Below are 14176 nucleotides of genomic sequence, written 5' to 3' on the forward strand. Positions count from 1 at the left end.
AGTTTATTAAACTATGCAACACCACCAGGAAATTTGTAATTGTCATTTTTGATATGATTTTAAGAATGAATTGTTGTACAGAATTTTGGGGTAGTGAGCAGTATAATTGCCGAGTTGATGGTGAGTATTAGCTAGAGCCTGGGTTAAATGTGCCTTTCTGCTGTATAGCCATGGAGCCAATTTCTAGTAGAGTGAATCCACATCATAAATTAAACTGGTACTATTAACAGATACATTAAGCTGGCCAAATTATGAAATTGAAGCATTCACGTTGGTTATGAGAGTGATGGTGTGGCAGATTGTGTGTAGTATAAAGGGAGCTTTACTTCACATCTGTTGTGTGCCATACCTGACCAGGTAGTCTGGATAATGCCTTATCTCAGTGGTTATACTCCCACCTGAGTCAAAGATCATCCTCCAGAGACTCAGTTTATAATGTAGGCTGATGCTGGTGTACTACTGATGGATTGCAGCAATGTCTGTTGTTTAAACCAAGTTGAGTCATCTGCACTCTTGATGGGTGTAAAATATTCATGGTACTATTTAAAGAAGCGGGGAGGAATTCTCCTGGCAAACATTTATTAATGCTTATGATGTTAGATAGAATTTGACAATTAAAATTTCAGTCTTTGAGCAAAATACCAAGTTTGCAAATGGTTTGGTTTAGCTTGAGAGAGTGTAAAGACAGGGGTGGAGTTAGTGGCAAGAGAATAGTTTGTGCTGTGTACCAAAAACCAAAGTCAGATGTTGAGCTGGAGGAAGTTGTTTTATTCAGTACTTGGCGACAATGCAGACTGAGCCAATGACTGAGGAAGAATAGTGGGGAGAGAGGGAGGGTTGTGAATGTTCAACATAAATGTTAAAAATGACCCTCAGCAAATGATGTTGTCGAAGGCGGCAGGTGGAAAAGGGGAGCAAGGATAGGTGTCTCGGTACAAGAGAGGGAAGAAACGTCATTAATAGATATGCACTAGCTGTGTACAGATGGGTAGGAATGGAGCTATTCAAGGCCTGCACTGACAAACAATAGACACTGGAGTGGTCAACTGCATTGAATATTGTAAATAAGATTCAGAATAATGTAGCACGTTTACAGAGGATGTAAATTGTATTGGTCAGCACTATCAATGGCAGAAGTCAAAGAATTGTGAAGAGGTAAAGAAAAATAGAGATGAATAGTTGAATGGATGGGTGGCTGAGGGATTGATGACTGATTTTGAAAGGAAACCACTAACTGTTTGTCAAATGAAGTGTATTAACTTAAAAACATAATATAAGAAATAGGAATAGGCCATTTGGCCCCTCGAGCCTGCTCTGCCATTCAAGGCTGATCTGATTGTGGCCTTACCTCCACTTTCCTGCCTCCCCATAACCATTGACTCCCTTGTCAATCAAAAATCTGTCTAACTCAAGCTTGAATATATTAAATGACCCGGCCTCCACTGCTTGCTGGGGAAGAGAATTCTAAACATTAACCACTCTCTGAGAGAAGAAATTCCTCCACGTCTCTTTCTTAAATGGGAGATCCCTTATCTTTAAACTGTGTCCCCTAGTTCTAGATAGAGGAAATATCCTCTCAGCATTTAACCTGTCAGTCCCTCGCAGAATCTTATGTTTCAATAAGATCACCTCCCATTTTTCTAAACTCCAATGAGTATAGGCCCAACCTGTTCAACATTTCCCATAAGATAACCCCTCATCCCAGCAATCGTCCTAGTGAAGCTTCTCTGAACTGCTTCCAAATCAAGTATGTCCCTTCTAAGTAAGGTGACCAAAACTGTGGTACTCTAGGTGCAGTCTCAGCAATGCCCTGTACAGTTGCAGCAAGTCGTTCCTACTTTTACACTCCATTCCCCTTGCAATAAAGCCCAATATTCCATTTGCTTTCTAATTACTTGTTGCTGACCTTTTCTGATTCATGTGCAAGGACACCCAGATCCCTCTGTACCACAACATTCATCAGTCTCTCTTTCCATTTAAACAATATTCTGATTTTCTACTCTTCCTGCCAAATAGAACAACCTCACATTTTCCCACATTATACTCCATCTGCCAAATTTTTGCCCACTTACTTAACCTATCTTTGTATTGTCAGCAAATTTGGCTACAATACAGTCAATCATCAGACAAGGTTGTAAATAGTTGAGGGCCCAGTGCTGACCTCTGGCACTCCACTGATTAGTTTGCCATCCTGAAAATTACCCATTTATCCTGACTCCATTTCCTGTTAGTTAGCCAGTCCTCTATCCAAGCTAATATATCTCCCCCAGCACCATAAGCTCTTATCTTGTGCCACCTTTTATGTGGCACCTTATCAAATGCCTTTTGGAAATCCAAATACACTGCATCTACTGATTTCCCTTTATTCAACCTGCTTATTATATCCTCAATTCAAAAATGATTTTCCTATCACATAATCATGTTGACTGATTGAATTATGATTTTCTAAATGTCCTGCTGCTACCCCTTTAATAATGGATTCTCATATTTTGACAGATGTTAGGCTAACTGGCCCATAGTTTTCTGTCTCCTTCCTTTCTTGAACAGAGGTGCGACATTTGCAATTTTCCAATCTGGTTGGACCTTTCCAGAATCTAGGGAATTTTGAAAGATTACAAATGCATTCACTATCTCTGCAGCCTAGGATGCAGGCCATCAGGTCCAAGGAATGTGTCAGTCTTTAGTCCCATTAGTGTTCCCATTACATTTTCTCTAGTGATGGTGATTATTTCAAGTTCATTCCTTGCCTTTTCCTCTTAATTTTCCATTATTGGGATGCTTTTTGTGTCTCCTACTATGTTCAAAGCCTCTGCCATTTCCTTGTTTCCCATTATTAATTCCCCAGCTTCGCTCTATAAGGGACAATTGCTCATTTTAGTTACTCTTTTCCTTTTTTATACTTGTAGAAGCTTTTCCTGTCTTTTTTGCTAGTTTTCTCTCATACTTCAATTTTTCCCTCTTTTTTAGTAATCCTTTGCTTGTTTTCAAAACTTCCCCAATCTTCAGGCCTTGCACTAATTTTTGCAGCATTGTGCACCTTTTCTTTCTATTTGATACCACCCTTAACTTCCTTAGCTAGCCACTGCTGTTGTATCCTTTTGGTAGTCTTTCTTTCTCAATGGAAAGATTAAAGGTAAATGAGGTGATTGAGGGAGTTGGTGTTGGGTTTACGGGTGAGATAAGTTTGTCAAAATGAGCTTTCTACCTATTTAGGGAAAACTCTCCAATTCTTTGTGGAGGCTTAAAACTTAAATGGAGGAAATAATATTGCTAAAATTTAGATCTAATCAGTGCTGCTAATACCTGTTCTGAATTTAACTATCATTGCATACTACAAATTGGTCTACAAACATAGCACTTGTATGTAATGTTGTGCTAATCATGGAAGATTTTCTAAGTTTGGAATTTAAATTGTCCTGTATTGATTTGGATGTAACTCTGGCCTCTTTCCTTCAACAGGTTAGAGATATGATTGGACGCACAGAAGAAATAAGTGTTAAAGAAAGAATTGAAAACGTACAACCTGACACCAGTTACTGCATTGCAGTAAAAGTGTTTGCTTATGAAGAAGATCACTCTGACCCTATGGAAATGAAATGTATAGTCACGCAGTATGAGAGGGACCTTAAAGGTACAGAATTATGTTACAACATGGGTTGGCAGGGTTTCAGCTTCATTAAATTTTAAACCCCCAAATTTTAGTTAAAATAACCAAGCATTTCCATCTTTACCTGATTTTTATCTGACTTCATGCATTTTTTGGGTGTGGGGTGGGATTAAGATTTACCCAAGTTCATTAAAGTTGATGTAAGGTAACTGAATCTTGGTGTAATTTCAACCTAACCTTCCTGGCCGGAAATTGACTGGATTGGGTGGATTGCCAGTTTTACAACCTGTCCAAATATGACAGCATTAGGCGGGTTAGGTTAAACTTGCCCCCTTAATCTGCTTTGGCATGAAAATCATTTAAGCACAATTGTAATGCATTCTGTGGACACTTGATTAGTCTTGTCTCTTGAAATAAATTTTCTTGAGAGGCATTAAGAAAAATTTGACCTTGCTCACTCTGTCCCAGTTTGTTACCACATGATGTTGTATTGGAGATGGTTCACAATGTAGCTCAAGGATTTTGCTCCAAATTTCTTCGCTGCCTTCCTATCTTAAAGGCATTAAGCTTTTACTGGAGCATGGTTCTGTGGGTGCTGGATGCCATTTGGTATCTTGTTTTGGTGACTTCTTCATATACCTGAATACTAAGTGTTGGTAGGCTGTTCAATTGCAAGGGCATTACAATTAACTCCAAAGCTGCCCTTGCTTTATTTCTAGCAGAAATAGAATTAGAGTCTCACAGCACAGAAGGAGGCCATTCGGCGCATCATGCCTGTGCTGACCTGTAGTAAGAACTGCCTATTGTAGTCCAACACCCAAGCTATTTTCCCATAGCCCTGCAAATTAGCATCAAGCCCATATTTAATTGCCTTTTGAAAATTCCTATAGAATTTGCTTCCATCATCCTTCTGAAGTGCGGACCCTTGGAAAAAATTCTCATTTCCCCTCTAGTTCTTTTGCCACTTATTTTAAATCTATGACCTCTGGTTACTGACCCACTTGCCAAAGGTAACAGTTACTTGCTCTATCAAAACCCCTCAATTCTGAATACCTGTATTAGATCCCCCCTTAGCTTTCTCTGCTTAAGGAGAGCAAAGCCAGCTTCTATAATCACTTCACATAATTGAAATCCCTTATCCTTCCTTTGAACCTTCTCCAGCCTTGGAACCCTTCCTAAAGTGTGGTGCCCAGAATTATGCACTATACTCCAGCTGAAACCTTATTGGAGATTTGTACGGTTTAGTATGACTTCTTCGTTTTTCTATTTAATGCCCCTATTAACAAAACCAAATATCCTCTACTTTTTACCATATAAACTTGCCCTACTGCTTTCAAAGATTTGTAAATATGCACTCCTACCCCCTCTTCCCCCCCCCCCCACCCCCAACAGATTCCTCTGCTCTTGCACCCCCCTCAAAATAGTACAATTTATATTATACTGCCTCTTGTTTTTCCCAAAGTTAATCACCTCACACTTAATAGTGAAAAGAAATAGTGTCTTGCTTTTATATAACACTTTCATAACTTTGAGCCATCCCAAAGCACTTTACAGCCAGTGTAATCACTGTTGTAATTTAAGAAATGTGGCAGCAAGTTGCACCTAGCAAGCTCCCATAGATAGCCATATCAAAATTGTTTTTTTAACAATGCTTGAGGGACAAATATTGAGTAAATGATCCACATTAAATTACATCTGTCATATGCCTGCCCATTTCACCAATTCATGTCCTCCTGAAGTCAGCTACTATTTTACTTATTATGTTGCCAAGTATCATCTGCAATTTCAAAATTGTACTCCCTTTTCACAGAAGCAATTGTCCTAACACTGACCCTTGATGGACCCCACCACATACTTCTGTCCAGTCTAATAAACATCCGTTCACCACTACCCTCTGCCTCCTACCCTTTAATCAATTAAATATTCAATTTATTCCTGACCTTTTAGTCCCATGTGCTTTCATTTTTCAAACATTAGTTATGTGATACTTCAAAGTCCTTTAGAAAGCCCATATATACCATTGCACTGAACAGCCTTACTTCTCTTGATACTTCATCAAAGAACTCAACAGATTAGATTCTCACAGTTTGCCTTTTAAAAAATCTGTGCTAGCTATAACTTATAAAATTTTCACTTGGAGAAGCATGGATTAATTTCTAACAGTGGTTTCTAGTCGTTTTCTCAAAACTGATGTTAAACTAGCTGTGTAGTGATGAGCATCAGATTATTTTCTTCCTATCATTTGAGCCAAAATTTGCTAACTCCACACAATCCTAATCCTAACATTTTTCTAAACTGTATAGCTCAGTGATTCACTGTACATGCAAATGAGAGAACCTAAGGGGGGAAAAAAACTATGAAAGCGACTCACCTGTTAACATTTTCAATAAGGTGTGTTTCAAGTATGCTTTGCTAGTTAGAGTCAAAGCCATGTTAAGCTAGAATCCCATTAGAACTCGCCCAGATGTTTCATCAACCTATGTAACTGTGTTTCTAAAAAGAAACTCCTATCCCTGGCTGTGCAATTTAAGTTGTCAAATCTGACCTGGCTTTGCATCAAAACCAGACTGCCCAAAAGAGAAGGCAAAGTGATTTCATACACCGGTATGCTAATACAATACAGCATGATTTTACCCAAGTTCACATGCAACCATTGTTAGTCACCAATAATGACATCCCGTAGTCTGGTGCTTTAACATATTAACATTCCCATAAAAATGGAGGAGAAAGGATTATCTCATGAACATAGTCACCAAGAAATCCAATGGGGAATTCAGAAGAAACTTCTTTACCCAAAGAGTGGTAAGAACGTGGAACTCGCTACCAAAGTGAATGGTTGAAGCAAATAGTATAGATGATTTTAAGGGGAAGCTAGAAAAGCAGTTGAGGGAGAAGGGGATATGGTAGATTTAGATGAGAAAAGATGGGAGGATGCTCAAGTGGATCATGAACACATGGACTAGGTAGGCCAAATGGCCTGTTTTTGTGCATGTATCCTATGTAATTTTCAGATGCTAATGTTTGTATATCTTCAGATATTAGCTAGTGCGGATTAAAGAAACCAAACAGACTTTTGCAAGGAAGTCTGACTGCATTTAAGTTTTAAATGAAGACAGTATTCACTGTGTTTAAATAAAGGAATGGGACTTGCCACTGAATTAACTTGGATAGTCCTAAGGGAGAGGAAAACTGGTACAAATGAATGTTTCTGATATATCCTATTCTTTTGCAGCATCACAAACACCGCTAATATTTATTTTGTGCATCTTGGGTGTTGGCTGGCTCATCGTCATCGTAGTATTATACAAAGGAGGTTATCTTTGTTTCTTAATCAAATACGGTCCACAAGCTCTGGTATGTAATTGAATTCCAAAAAGCTCATCAGATTGAAATCTTGCATGAGACAATTGTTTTTCAGTGCTTAAACAAAGTGATAGCATCTCTTAACTTCTAAAGATGCCACCTATTGTTATGTGCAATTTACAATTTTAGCAGAAGTTCAATTCCTTGTCCTAGGGAGAAGCATTTTCCTCATCTATGTATGATTTTGAGCTTTTACCTTTGTTTGCACGGTGCCTTGTTTCTAGTGATACCTACTGCACTTGCAGGTCCTTGTCTGGTACATGTACTAATCAAGAACTGTGGATGTACCTACACCACATGGACTGCACTGTTTCAGGAAGGCAGCTCACCACCACCTTCTCAAGGGCAATTAGGGATGGGCAATAAACACTGGCCTAGCCAGCGATGCCCACATCCCGTGAAAGAAAAAAAAGTTGTAGACATTATAGCAGCTAGATTTATGAAACCATCAGCACAGTGAAATAAGTATTGGGCTGCATTAAAATTATAAATGCAACATGAGATTGTATCGTTTATGAAAGGCATTAGTCAGACCTCTTCTATGGTACCATTTGCGATCTGGTCAACCAATTGGGGAAAAATATTTTTGCCCTTCATGGACCAGTGAGGAATGCAATAAAGATGCTTTTAGTACTGGGAATTTAAATTTTAAGAAGGCTAAGAAAAGTTGTGGGGAGTGGAGACTTAGAGATGACCTGATTGTTCTTTCTTGCCATTGTGAACAACTCGCCATAGATCAATCCAGTCAAAGTGACATAATAAGATGAAATTGATTTTTGCATTAAGAGATAAGACTCGAGCATAATGACTTTTTTCTGATCATGAAAGCTTTGGTTTTCCAGGCTATCTAATTAAGTATCCTACTTTGTACATGTTGCTGCTACATTGTACCAAAATTACACTGTTATAAGCTTTAGTAAATCATTAATTTCTTTTTAATGGCTACATTTTAATGAAGTGCAGAGATTCAGCAGTATCTCCAGGCCACTCCATGAAATCTCAGTTGGAGTACTTGCCCCAGTGGATAGATGTACCATGTGGTGTGTCATGTAACCATAAAAGCCAGAAGGGCCCAACATTGATCTTTCCTAGTTTGTATTGATCCTGACCACATGTGCCAGATGATCATGAGGTTACCCCAATTGATCTAAATGTACTAAGAGTAAGAAGGAGGGGAAGCTAATCCAAGATTCCCGTTTCTGTGCATTTCCACAAATTCTGCTGAAAATGAATACATGTTAGATGAAGACAGAATTGGATCACATTTGACAATACCCCAATCTGAGGTGAAGTAGGAAAAAATTAAGAATCTTAATGTCATTTTAGCAGTTAAATTGAATATCTTAATTTGTCTGTCCCATCAGAATAATTTGAAACACACCCAACCTGTCTACAATTGTAATACTGCACAAGAAAAACTCAGCACTTTGGAACACATTTGTTTCAAAGAAAAGAAAATTGAAAACATTGAAGAAAGCAGTGAAGACGAACTAATGAATAGTGATCAGGAAGCTGGCTATGAGCCAAATTCATTCGCTATACCTGCGCAGAACAGTGCTCAAAGCTCCAGTGCATCTTCTAAAATAGGAACAGATGAAACCAGCACAATGTCTTGTGATGATCAGCTGTGTGATTCAGTACCTGAACAATTTTTCACTAATCTCAGTGACTGTCAGATGGCTCCAACAGACATCATGCAAAATGAATGCCCAGATGCTGAGACCACAAGCCAGACACAGACAATCCACAGCAGAAGAAGCAGTTCTGCCTCTGCAAGCATTAATGTTTCTAATGTCCCATTGTGGTCTATCCAAATCCAAGACCCAGACAGTTGCTTTGTAGACTTTTCAAATGAAAATGTGTGTGATCAGGAGGCACATGAACCTGAAATTGCAGAATATGATGATTTGAATAATCCTTTGCTTTTTAAGGTTTGTGACAATGCTGCAATTTACCAGTATGAGAAACCAAGTCTCTGTGATATGCCAGGCACTGCTTCACCTCCCCAGGCTTTGCATTCTGACTATATGAGACGTTGAAGTATATTTGCATGAGGTGTGATAACTACTTTTGTAAAACCGTTCGAAATATCCTCAAACTTTTAAAGACAAAAACACTGCTGCTTAGTGTTGTTGACATCCTCACTTTAAAACATTCAGCTGATGGGATTTTCCTTTCAGATCTTGCAGTAACTACTCTGATCTGTAATAGCTACTGAGAGGATTTAAAATATCTAAACTAGCTTAGCAAAAAATAAAATGTTAGGTATTTATGTAACCCCCATAGAACGTGAGTAGAATTTTCAGCTTGGTGCTGGTATATTTTATCAAGGGGTCTCTGTTTTCAGTTTATCTGCCAAAGCCAGGGGTTGATGGGGTGAATGAGTAATTTCTCACCTGAGAGGGAAAGAAAATTGTTCTTCAGGTAAGAAAATGGCCTTTTTTGTGAGGGCAAAATAATAAAAAGCATTGATGAGATGAATATAAAACAATCTGGATAATGAGCAAAGGGACATGTACAAAATTCAGAAGCTTCAAATAAGATAGATTTTTTTAATCATAGGATTGTGGATATGTAGAAGAAACTACCAAAGCAGATACTTGAAAGGAAATCTGGCAATTTCTTTTGCAAATGGTATGGATTGATATCTGTTGATAAATGGGATGGAGGGTTTCAAGGGAGGTGGGGAAAGGAAGGTGAGAGCTAACTAAAATGAGGATCGTGTGGTATGGAGAGAAGTCCATAATCTCATCGTCACGCATGGAAATTGATATGCCGCTTGGCTTTTCCCTCCTCTGGACCACCTTGTTTTTGTGCATTCTGGTTTTATTTGTCGTGGTCTACGGTATTTTACGTTTCATTTCGGTCATTTGGTCATTTTCAGTAAGGTTTAGTTATGACTAGTTCCCTTCAAAATATGAAGGCACGTAATGCCCACTTGGTTCAATCTCAACAGTTTGAGAGATTTTAGTGAAATGCTGGGGAAAGTTAATTTTATAAATTAAGAATTTCTTGGAGCTGGTATTTGCTATTCCATCTTTAAGGGAATTGACTAGCTATTCATGGTTTACCTTCACCATCTCAAAGGAAACGTGTTTCGAAACTGACAGCAACCCGCTCCTATAAAACAAATGTAAAATACTGGAAATCTGAAGTAGAGAAAATCCTGGAAATTCTCACCATAGGCATTGCCTGATATGGTGAGTGAAACAAGAGTCAATGTTGTTTTGGATTTCCAGCATCCGCAGTAGTTTTTTGGTTTTAGTCAATGTTCCGTGTTGGTGAACTCTGCAGTATGTTCATTTGTTATTCTAATGACATCAAATAATAATAATTTGTTCTTTGCTTGCTGTGCAGCCTCTTTGCGTAAGGATGTATTGATACCAACAGGGTATCTGCATTCCTTTCGTGGCTGCAATGATGCTTCAACTAATGATTCTAAAACAGCCAAGTTGTCTTTGTTGGAACATTGCGATTTCACTGCAATTAGAGGAAGGATGTTCTTACTATGGGTGTGTAGTGGCTGAAAAGTCTTCATTCTTCATATGGCCATGTAAAACCCTATTGTATTTTTATATTCTGTGTTCTCATTTTATACAACAGTTTACAGAATGCATTATGCAAAATTACCTTACACTTTACAAAATGTTTTTAATTGAAGTTGAGTTGTGATTCTTACATGGCTGCTGGGCACAGAATACCTCATGGCAAAGTGACCCCCTCCCTGCCTCAGGGCCACTATTGTGTTCTAACCATTAGCATGTAGCACTCAGCATAGGAGAAAGTTTGCACTTGCAAATCCAGTTAGCCTGACATCAGTCATTGGGAAAATGCTGGAATTTATTAAGGAAGATCCTATTATGATCAAACTGAGACAGTATGATTTTATGAAAGGGAAATCATGCTTGAAAATTATTAGTGTTTTGAGGATGTAATTAGTAGTTTCTCCTCATAACTAGGGTCAATCCCCGAATTGACACGTGTCAATTTATGCTATTATCACAGAAGCCTGACTTGCTGCCCTTGATTGAGGTGCATTACAGCCGGATTCTGGACATTTTTCAGTCTCAAGAACCCTCACTAACCTTGGGCATATTTCCAAAGATGGAATAATTTATCTATCCAGAGTGGGCTTTCTGGTCTCTTCCAGAAAGTTGATCTAGTCTGGGGCAGGGGCTTGTTGTGGCAGAGGAGAGGCTGCTGGTGATCATTGATTTTTTTTAAAAATTTGGCTGAGGCCTGGGTATGGCTGTTCTGAAAGCAATTTTGCTCTTGTGCTCTGCCATGCCCTTGGTTCGCCTCTGGATGCTCGGGCCTAACAATACAGCCCTGCCCAGCATTTGAAAAATGGAGGAAACAGTTATGTTCTTTCCATATATGTTGTTTACTTCACAGGCCTGCCCACTGGCAAATTGCAAAGAGGTGGGGTTGCCAAACTGCTTCATCGACACCACTGCCTTCCAAAGTTGCTATGCATCTCCAATTAGCTAATAAATCAATGGGTAGAAAGAGAGAGCAGGCAGAGAGCTAAGCCATCACAAATCACTCAAAACTTGTTTCACCTAGGTCTCTTGCCACAGTACAAATAATTTAATTCGATCACTGTACTTTGGGCTGAACCCCATGCCTCTTTGTGTCTAAACTACAGCCATAAAAAATAGAACTGTTTTTTCTTTTTTAAAAAAAAAGTCATCCCTTTTTATGACTATTAGAATGAATAAATATACTTTTAAGAAGTTACCTGAACAGTATTGAACTATCCATGAGGATTCTAGTCGTTTACAAACTTGTGACAAGTTTGAACTAATGTTAGGATCATGGTTTCTGGCACTACTTTGTGAAAAAAATGATTAATAATATCACACTTTCTGGTGCCATGAGTGCTCTCAGGTTATGCAGGATGTACTGTGGAAATTATAACCTTTTTTATTAATATCAATGAAAATATTGATTTGCAATTTTTATAGACCTAGTTGAGTTTTATATGTAAAACACACAGCTTCTCAAATTAAAAATTGTAGTAAAGAATGTGAGTATTTACCAATGTCGTCTTTAGGCTGACAAAAAATTAAATGACATTACACTTTTCAATTGGAAACATTTATTGTAATGTGTTTATTTAAAAGGTGGTGGTATACCTTTTGATACGCTACATTCCTTTCTGGTCTAACATCACATCTTTCATTAACTATTCCCCTGATTCAGGGCTCTTTTGTACTTCGACTGCGTAATAATGAAGAAAATCATAAACTTGTAAATAAAAGTATTTGTCACCTATCTCTGAAGCCACACACTTCCATCAGAACTCTGGGTACCTAGATTCGAATCCCACCATGGCAGATGATGAAATTTGAATTCAATAAAAATCTGGAATTAAAAGTCTGGTGATGACTGTGAAACCATTGCCGATTGTCGTGAAAACCCATCTGGTTCACTAATGTCCTTTAGGGAAGGAAATCTGCTGTCCTTACTTGGTCTGGCCTACATGTGACTCCAGACCCACAGCAATGCGGTTGACTCTTAACTGCCATCTGAACAATGGCAGTTAGGGATGGGCAATAAATGCTGGCCTAGCCGGCAACGTCCACATCTCATGAACAAATAACTTTTTTAAAAGGTGGTTGGTGACCTGCTCAATTTTACGAATACCAATGAGTTTCTTAGCAGGCTATCAAGAGGTGCATGAGAGTACCATGGCACCATCATCCTTCATACTTATGGGAATATTATGGTCTTGATTTCCCCATTGCATAACTATGGGAGAAGAAAGAGAAAAATATGCATTTATATAGCAAGTATTTGGAAATCAGGAATACAACTGAATGAAGGGCTGACTGATTGTCATGGACCTCTACAGTGATACTCTGGTAGGGAGTGCTACTTAGATTAAAATTTAAATTGGGGATGTGGAATATTAGCTCAACTTCATGCAAAACTAACTAATGCCCCATAATTACATCTTTAACTTTGAGGACAAACATTCCATAGTTCATAATGACAAAACTGCAAAATTTAGATGCACAATGCTGCTATATTGGGTGCTAACTGGTGCGGTTTTCAGTCCAAAATGATGCATGTGCTGTACACACACATGTCTGGTACAGGCCATGCCAGGTGCCATTTTAGCTAACTCATTGACGCAGGCACTGGAAATATGTGAAGTTGGCTTTCACCATGCAATGGTGATTTGAATTTAGTGTGCTACTTTCCATCCGAATGCTCCAACTAACACTGTCTTGCAAAACTGAATATGCGTTTAACAGAAGGAAGGACCCCTGCTACCAGCACTATTTAAAGGGACTATCAACCACTCTCAGTTCTATTAGCAGTTGTCGAGTTGAGTGCTTTATTTTACAGCTATTTAAAGGTGCTGAAGTCTACTGTAAGTAGTGTGGCATGTGGTGAAGGCCTTGATTCTCACTTCACTGGTTCTGCTCAGGGTGCAGTAGATTCTATCCCCCTTGGCCTACAGCATGAGGGAGAACGAGTAGAGGACACAGGAGGACAAGCTTCTCTGAGGAAGGAGGAAGTGGAGAAGGGTTTTCAGCAGGAGGCTATATCCGCCCAGAATCTTCAAGGAGAGTTTCTATTTTGACTTTGGCAAGGTGCAGCGTGACTTCTGGGGGCTGAATTTTGCCTTCGGCAGGCCCGGGAGCAGTCGCAAAACCAACCGCTGCCCGCGATCAGGCCCCAACCACGATTTCACACTGGCTGTCTAATGGCCAGCCAGTGTGAATCACGCGCTGCAACACTGAGCGCTGCCAGGGTGGGGGCGGGAGGAGGGCGAGCATGGAAGTTTGCACATGCATGTGGGTGCGCACACTGAAAGCTCACTGAAGGCAGGGAGTGAAGATTTAGAACTACAAATAAAGGTTTAAAAGATAAGGTGAACATGTCCCCACATGTGACTTGTCATATGAGCAGGGACATGTTATAAATGAGATTTAGACATTTTTAATTCCTGTCGAAAACCTCATCCTGCCCGTGGATGAGGTTTCCTAAAAAATCCAAAGGGCGCTTGGCCTTTTCCACCAAACGGTTGGACGGGCAGCGAAAAATCTGATTGAATTAATTGATTAAGGTCCTTAATAGGCCTCTTAATTGTCAGCAAGCATGCTGCCGCCTCTCGCACCTGCCCATCGGGCAATATATCACGAGAGCACGCAATGCTCGCCTGACATCGCGCACTATTTTATCTTCATTTGG

The 14176-nt window shown here is 39.2% G+C and overlaps 1 protein-coding gene across 4 annotated transcripts in view; it reads left to right on the top strand.

Annotated features, from left to right (window-relative positions):
* Window positions 1-12176, top strand: part of LOC144691757 (interferon alpha/beta receptor 2-like) — a 31469-nt gene extending 19293 nt beyond the window's left edge. For 2 of the 4 annotated variants that reach the window (XM_078560190.1, XM_078560191.1), the window contains 3 exons: window positions 3460-3631; window positions 6840-6961; window positions 8335-12176. In XM_078560190.1, coding sequence (XP_078416316.1) covers window positions 3460-3631; window positions 6840-6961; window positions 8335-9009 — 969 coding nt within the window. In that variant the 3' untranslated portion in view covers window positions 9010-12176. Of the gene's footprint in view, window positions 1-3459; window positions 3644-6839; window positions 6962-8334 lie in introns of all 4 variants that reach the window. The other 2 variants (XM_078560189.1, XM_078560188.1) reach the window with 1 other exon arrangement.
* The last annotated feature ends 2000 nt before the right edge of the window (window positions 12177-14176 follow it).

This window comes from Cetorhinus maximus, chromosome 16 (genome assembly GCF_964194155.1).
Source record: "Cetorhinus maximus chromosome 16, sCetMax3.hap1.1, whole genome shotgun sequence".
Taxonomy (NCBI): Eukaryota; Metazoa; Chordata; class Chondrichthyes; order Lamniformes; family Cetorhinidae; genus Cetorhinus; species Cetorhinus maximus.